Raw genomic sequence first — 7,364 nt, 5'->3', positions numbered from 1 at the left:
CTGAGTCATTTAGGCAAGATCACACAGCCAATAAGTTTAGCAAAAACAGATCCTGTCCAGGCTGAGTCCAGAATCTGCACCTTTAACGGTCACCCACACGTTGCCCATCTCTGGCATGCTGTCCAGTCCTGGTACTGCTGTGGCCCTGGCACCTAGCACAGTGTTTGTTGACGACATACATGATCTTTCACCATTATCACATAATGCCTGATAATTAGTGAGCTAATAAATACTTGTGGAGCATGTCCTCTGGGCCAACCACTAGGCAAAGCACTGTAGACATCGCATCGGAGAAAATAAAGTCCCTGCCCTTCAGGGGCTTCTGCTCCAGCCCAGTGGATAGAGACACAGCACATACGGGTAAGACTTTGTAGTAGAAATCAACGTGAAAGAAAACAGAATATGGACTCGAGGGATGGGCCGGCGGGGTGGGAGGGCGGGGGAGTGGCACTTTAGGCACAGTGACCTGAGGAAGAAGAATATCCGGACTCAAATCTGAATGTTGGGAAGAAGACGGCTCTTGGAACGTCCACAGAGAATAGTTCCGAGAAGAGGAGTACCATAGGATCTCCAAGGGATGATGCCCGTCCCCACAAAAAAAAAAAAAGCCATTGGGTAGGGGGATGGAGTCAGAGGCCGGCAGGGGCTGCATCAGCCAGGATCTCGTAGGCCGTGGTCTGGAGTTTGGATTTCGTCTTAGTTTCAACGGCAAGCCACTGGAGAATTGTAGGTCCAGAAGGGATATCATTTGATTACAATTTTAAAAAGTCCCTCTGGGGGCCCCTGAGTGGCTTAGTTAAGTATCCAACTTTTTATTTTGGCTCGGGTCATGATCTCAGGGTGCTGAGATCAAGCCCAAGGTCTGGCTCCCTGCTCAGCACGGTATCTGTTTTGGGATTCTCTCTCCCTCTGCTTCCGCTCCCTACCGCACTCCCTCAAATAAATACATCTTAAATAGTGTCTCTGACCGCCACATGGAGAATAGATTGCAGGAGCACAGGGGTAGAGGTAGAGACCAATTAGAAGGTGGTGCGATAGTCCTGGCAGGCTTTTGCTGTAGTAGTAGAGGTGGGTGAGAAAAGGTCAGGCTGGGGGATACATTTTGAAGGAAAAGGGAACAGGACTAATAGAAGGTAGAGGCTAGTGGAAGAGAGGCGTCAAGGATGACTTGTAGGCTCTTCCCCTGAGTACATGGGCAAATGGTGGTGCTGTTTCCTGAGATGGGGAAGACATGGGGGAGGTGTGCAGAATCTGTGGTGCTGTCCTGGCTCTGTTCAAACAGATCCCTCTTACTCGTCCAAATGGAGATAGATACTCAATGGTCAGATCATCTGGGGCTCGGGACAGGGGTCAGGGCTACAGGTAGGATCAGCCCTGGGTCATCAGCATGCTTGTGTATATATACGTATGGACCCGCAGGCTTATAGATGTATAAGCCCATAGATGGGGAACCACGTATATGGGTATAAATACATATGCAGGTACACTGTCTATGTAGGTACATACTTACACACACATGCATGTAAAATAAACTGAAAGGCATGGGACTGGGTTGGATCACCCAGGGAGAGTGTGTGGAAGAAGCGAGCCAAGGACAGAGCCCTAGGACATTCCTACATTGACAGGTTGGGAAGAGGATGAGCCAGGAAAGAAACAGAACCATCAGTGCAGCAAGAATGACGTCAGGGAAGAAAGTGTTTCGAGGAGGAGGCAGTAGTCAACCATGTCGAAAGCTGCGGGGAGGTTGAGTAAGAGGAGAGAAAATGTGACATGACGTGGGGCTGCAGCTAGAGGCAAGGCTTCCAAGGAATTGTGCTGTGTTAGGGCCGCAGAGAAATGGGCAGGATTTGGAGAGAACATGAATTTATATTTTTAAGTTTTTTTTCTAAGATCTTATTTATTCCTGAGAGAGGCAGAGACCCAGGCAGAGGGAGGAGCAGGGTTCCCGGGGAGCAGGGAGCCTGATGTGGGACTCGATCCCCAGACCCTGGGGTCACGCCCTGAGCCGAAGGCAGGCCCTCAGCCAGAGCCACCCGGGCACCCCAAGAGAGGACATGAACTTAGGGATTTTGCTTTTTGGTCTGTTTCCCACTGGGATGTAGGGGAGCCCCTTGTCAAGATGATGGGAATGGCCCGGCAGAGAGGGAGAAAGAGGGTCCTCCACCCCACGCAGAAGAGAGAGAAAGGGTCGTGGCAGGGGTGAGGCGCCTGAGGCGGTGGAAGGGAGAGGGAGTCGAGCCGAGTAGGGCGCTGGGCTCCAGGGAAGTGCAGGGCAGGGCGCTGGGAGCCTCGGGGTCCTTCTCTGGATGAACAATAACAACAGCTGCAAGGCTTGAAGCGCCCAAGGCGCCCTCTACCTCCTGCTCCAGAGCATCTTGGGGGGGAGGGGACAGGAGTAACCTCGAAGGAGCTTAGCTCAGGGTGGGATGCCCAGAGGCCTCGGCTCCCTCTGCTGGCCTCACCCCCTCCGCCACTGCGTCGACGGCCCCTCTGCACCCCAGCCCTTTCTCTCTCTTGCCCGCCTCTTCCAGAAGTCTGTAGGCCTCGGGGGCTCGGGGGTGGCCCTCCGCTGGGACCTGTAAGTGGCCAGGAGGTTCGGGGGGCCAGAGGCGCCCGTGGTGGTGACCGGCTGTCCCCGCCGAGCCTCTGGCCCATAGGCCGCGGGAGCCCCGCGGGGGGGCCGCCTCTCCCCGTCTCAGGTGGCCCTGGTCTGGTCGCCTGGTGGCGCGAGGTCCTGGCACGGGGAACCCGGGTAAGAGTCTTCTCTGCGAAGACTTCCTGCCGTGTTCACGGTGTATCTTCGTGACTGTCACAGCGAAGTTCCATGGTTGAGGGAGAGGAGCGGCTCCCCGGGGGAACAGTGGCCCCGATGCAGAACGCAGGGGCTGGGTCAGGGCCTCGGAACACAGACCTTGCCGCCGGGATTTCCTTGCCTTTGCTGGCAGGCATGGAGGGGAACCAAGAGCAGGCCGCGGGGTATTAAGGCGCTTCCTGTGATCCTTTAGAAACAATCGGGGAACCGCGTTCTCGCTGGAGAGAAGACGTAAAGCGGAGGAGGAAAGCGGTAGACGATGCTTCGGAGGCTGAATCAGCCTGAGGTCCAAAGCCCAACATCACGGAAGGACTTTCCCCCACGCTCACAGATCGCGTTCTGATCAAGGAACGTGAATAAGGATTAAAGACTGGAACACATTAAGGACGTCCTTTATTAAAAACTAAGAAAGGCGCCAAATCCCTAGCACTCAGCAGCAATTCAAGTTCAGCAACTGTAGCAAACGGACTTTTGTTTTAAAACCGCAAGGGTAGGTGGTGGCATCTGCTTCCTAAGCCCTGAAGCCCCAGCTGCCCTTCACCGTGTTGAGAAGGGAGCCCTCTGGGAAAGTTGGATCTCAACAAACCTGTAAGGAGAAGGCAGCGGAGGTCACAGGACAGGTGACATTCTTTCTTTAGTCAGGGAATGAGGCTGTCATGCTCCCTCAGGTTCCAGCTCAGGTGAAAAGAAGTTAACGAGGAAGAGGAGGAAGGATAGAATTTGGGGGAGCGAGGCGGCCTCCAGGTGATGAGGGAGAAGCCCTGGGCGAGGGTGGATGGAGACCGGGCCCAGCTGCTGAACACGTCGCCTCTCTGCTGCAGGAGCCACGGCCCGTCCGATGCCATGCGCTGCTCCGTCAGGCGCTGCCTGGTAACCCTGGTGGCCATCGGCTTCCTGTGGCTTTTTGTCACTTTGAGGGTCCCCGAGGAAATTGAAGAGGATGAAGATGTGATGACCATCAAAGGCCAGGTAGCAGCCCTTGCTCTCGGGGTGGGATTGAGGGGGAAGGGTGGGATTGGTGCGGGCAGGGCGGTTCTCAAAGCCCTGCACCTTCTCACCTGAGAGCAGGAAGCTCCGGAGGGCGTTGAGCTATGAACGCGGGCCCATGGGTCCGTAAGGAAGCTGCTCCCCCCAGGATGTGCCAGGGTATGGAAGAGAGGAAAGGCCTTGAGCCTCCCACACGCCAAGCCCGGGCGGGCCTCACTCTCCTCCCTTCCCTGGAAGAGCTTATGAGAAGCCTCGAGGGGCTCAGCCCTGTTCTTTCTACGAAAGGAGGTTCATGCTTTGCCTTTTGTCAATGCTCTAGGAGGACAGTTACGGCAAAAGGAAAGACCCGAGGTCGCTGGAAGACTGGCAGAACCTTACCTTCAAATATATTCAAACAATTCAGTGGAGAAGAAAGAGTGAGTTCCAAGGAGGAGCCTGGGGTACCCTGGGGGGAGGGGGGGTAGAGGCGTCAAGGGCAGCACGGGAGCCAGGAGGGAAAGCAGAAGGGAGAGGAGAAAAGCGGGCCTGTGCCGGGAATGTTTGAATCCGGCAGACGATTCCACGCCCCCCTACACACACACCGTGACGTTCCCGTATCAGGAAGGAGGAAGGAGGAGGGGAAAGGTCCCTGTTCCAGAACCGGCTTAGAAAATATTTGGAATAGGAGAGGCTTTAGATGCATCGTCCAAATTCCTCAGTTTTGTGGATCAGGATCTAAGCTCAGACGTCAAGGGACTCGCTCAAGGTCACACAGTCAGTGGCAGAACTGGGACAAGAACCTAGGGCTCCTGACTCAGAAAGAAGTACTTTTCCCTTCACCCAAAGGTGAGCTTTGGGAAGATGAACTGGGCGAAACAACAAGAATCATAATAACTATAAAATTAGCTAATACTGACCGAGCACTTAAACCATGTGCTACAAAATCCTGGCTCCACGAAAACTCAAAGGGACCCGCAGGGACTCAGAATCACCCAGCTCAGTGCTCCTCAGACGGTACTCTGCCCACAAGGGTACTTCACTTGGCGATACCGTTAGAGGGCAGGTTCCGCTTATCTAGGAACTCAGACTCTGCGTTCCCAACCGGCTTCCACATGACACTGATGTTGCTGCACTAAGGACCACGTTCTGAGTGGCACGAGTCGAAGCGTCCTCTCCACCACGACAGAGCGTAGAGGGGAACTAGGAGAGGGAAGAAAGGCACAGGGACGGTCCCAACAGCACCGCAGCCCCCAGCCTCTGGCTGCCTTTACCCCCAGCCCGAGGTGCACTGACAGTTCCCCTGTTTGCCCCTCCTTAGCATGGCTGACAGTGGGCATCTCCTCAGCGACACAACCAGATCAAAGAAACCTCCTGTACACCCTGGTCTCTCTGTTCCGTGCCTCCTCTAAGACTGAGCAGAAACGTCTCACAGTGCTGGTCCACCTGGCACACTCGGACCTCACCTGGCTCAGAGAAACCGTTCTCCGTATTTCAACCCTGTTCAGCCCACAGATCTTGGCAGGGCAGTTGCTACTGATCCATGCTCCGTCCGATGCCTACCCGCCCTTGGAGGACATGAGGAAGGAGGCCCATCACGGGGAATTCTACTCCAGGCAGAACATAGATCACGCCTTCCTCGTGAGCTTTGCCGCAAGGCTCTCCGAATACTTCCTGTTACTGGAGGACAATGTCTTTTGTGCCCCCAGTTTTATCACCCACATCCACTGGAAGGTGGACACCATGAAGTCTGACCCCTGGGTGCTCCTGGAGTTCTCTAATATGGGCTTCCTTGGCAAACTCTTCCACAGCAAGGACCTCCCACTCCTGGCCCATTTCCTCCTCCTCTTCTACAAGGAAAAGCCCCTCGACAGGCTGATCCCCCACTTCCGTACCCTCCTAGCTCAGAAAACCCCAATCATCTGCAGACCTTTCCTTTTCTACTACAGGTTCTCCTACATCTCTAATGACACCCAGAAGGCCTCCCCCATTCAGAAAAAGAACCTCGATGGTCCTCACAACCCACCCGGAGCCATTTTCACCGATATGAAGGTTTTTGATGTTCATTTCCCCTGGGAGGCCTACACTCTGGATGAGTCATTCTTCTGGACCCACAATGTCAGTGCGGGGAACCACCTGACAGTCATTTTGAACCACCCAGCGAACCTGAGCAGAGTGCAAGTGTTGACGGGCACCATCGTGGATGGAAAGTACACCTTAGAGAAGGGCGAAGTGGAACTGGGCTATGACCCCGAGGGGATGCCTCAGTACTGTACCAGCTTCACCTTGCTGGGCCATCTCTTGGAAGGGCAGATGAATCAGGAGATATTTCTGAAAAGTATAGGGTACAATGTGAGCTGCATAAGGCTGGTGGTGAAGGCTAGTCAGGTCGGCGGTCTTATAATCAGGCATATTTACCTCTGGGAGGAAAATGCCAACGATACGGAAGCAGCTCAGAGCTGAAGGTGAATCAGTAGGAGTGTAAAAAAATTAAAGTCTTGAAGCCGTTCCATCCCAGCCTATCTGAGTGACAGAGGGGAGATGCCAGGGAACCAAGCGCAGAGAGGGAAGCCTCTATGATTCTTTCGGTGCCACCATGATGTTAGTAGACCTGTTCATTCTTTTTTCTCCCCAAACAAGTGATTCTTATAGGATAGTTTTTTTTTTTTTCTGGGAGCAGATACAGCTTAGCCTAACTTGGGGAAAGACCTTGGTCACCTCTAGAATGTTTAGATTTGGGGGGATGCTGAGATCAGGTCAGAGTGCTTGTGTGGGTGCAAACACACACTTACATGTTGACCACAGTCAGAGGCGGGGGGAGTGTAAAGTGGTAGTAGGAGGGTAAATGGGGAAATCATGGGATGTCCCTAAAATTGACATCATAGGGAGCCAAGAAAGTGACTCTCATTAGAAGTCAAATTCTCTGAAATTCAGGAAAGCAGCAGATGGGCTGATAGCAATAAAACTAAGCCCTCAACTCCATCTTCTATCTTTTTAAGCTGTTTCATCGTCCCTGTCTAGCTTCATCCTTTCCTCACAAACAAACTTGGACATAAATAGTTTGTAACTAAAACATTCCCTCCTTAACTCTGGCTTCTACATCTGCAATACTTGAGAGTCTTCCCTATTATGATGACAAAAATAGTCAAAACCCAGTTGTATTTTTTTCAGAGCTCGTTCCCCGTAACTCTCTGCATACTACACGGTACTAACTAGTGTTCCTTCTTGAAACAGCCTTCTTGGCTTCTGGGATCCACCCATTCATCAGATACTTGTCGAGAGCCTACTATGTGCCGGGCACACAAAAAAGCTGCTATTGAGGTTGAGTGCGTGGTCTTTTGAAAGTACAGACCCGCTCTTCCTAAAACATTCTTGGGGGCTTAGGAAAGGCTTCTTGGAAACTATGCTATGTAAGCCTAGACCTGATAGATAATTAGAGAAGATACCCAGGTAGCGTGGGGAGAAGGTCAGGGAGATTTTCCAGTAGAAGAAACAGTGTGCTGAGAAGTAGGCCAGAGGTGAGAAGGGACATGGCTCATTTGGGAAGACACATTTAGTGGGACAGGAGATGGAGGGCAAACTGGAGAAG

General features: G+C 52.9%; 1 protein-coding gene across 5 annotated transcripts; it reads left to right on the top strand.

Moving 5' to 3' along the window:
• Positions 1 to 227: 227 nt before the first annotated feature.
• Positions 228 to 6,287, top strand: LOC102151492 (alpha-1,3-mannosyl-glycoprotein 4-beta-N-acetylglucosaminyltransferase-like protein MGAT4E). Of its 5 annotated transcripts, none has more exons than XM_038541848.1 (5): positions 228 to 360; positions 3,481 to 3,556; positions 3,634 to 3,781; positions 4,119 to 4,215; positions 5,097 to 6,287. In XM_038541848.1, the coding sequence occupies exons 1-5, from the start codon at positions 243 to 245 to the stop codon at positions 6,236 to 6,238; spliced, it is 1,581 nt and encodes a 526-aa protein (XP_038397776.1). In that variant the 5' UTR covers positions 228 to 242; the 3' UTR covers positions 6,239 to 6,287. The 5 variants fall into 5 exon arrangements, with proteins under 5 accessions (XP_038397776.1, XP_038397779.1, XP_038397778.1 ...); XM_038541851.1 differs by lacking the exon at positions 3,481 to 3,556 and adding an exon at positions 3,006 to 3,302 and having other exon boundaries at positions 248 to 360; XM_038541850.1 differs by lacking the exon at positions 3,481 to 3,556 and adding an exon at positions 3,006 to 3,432 and having other exon boundaries at positions 248 to 360.
• Positions 6,288 to 7,364: the final 1,077 nt, after the last annotated feature.

This window comes from Canis lupus, chromosome 7, assembly GCF_011100685.1.
Source record: "Canis lupus familiaris isolate Mischka breed German Shepherd chromosome 7, alternate assembly UU_Cfam_GSD_1.0, whole genome shotgun sequence".
NCBI classification, from domain to species: domain Eukaryota; kingdom Metazoa; phylum Chordata; class Mammalia; order Carnivora; family Canidae; genus Canis; species Canis lupus.
This window is presented reverse-complemented; position numbering and strand designations above follow the sequence as displayed.

Bases quoted from the DNA above. Each gene is read 5' to 3' on its own strand.
- LOC102151492 (XM_038541848.1), top strand. From the start codon at position 243: ATGTCCTCTGGGCCAACCACTAGGCAAAGCACTGTAGACATCGCATCG. The intron at 3,557-3,633 runs GTGATGAGGGAG...TCTCTGCTGCAG, and splicing joins GGGAGCGAGGCGGCCTCCAG to GAGCCACGGCCCGTCCGATG. The intron at 4,216-5,096 runs GTGAGTTCCAAG...GCCCCTCCTTAG, and splicing joins AATTCAGTGGAGAAGAAAGA to CATGGCTGACAGTGGGCATC.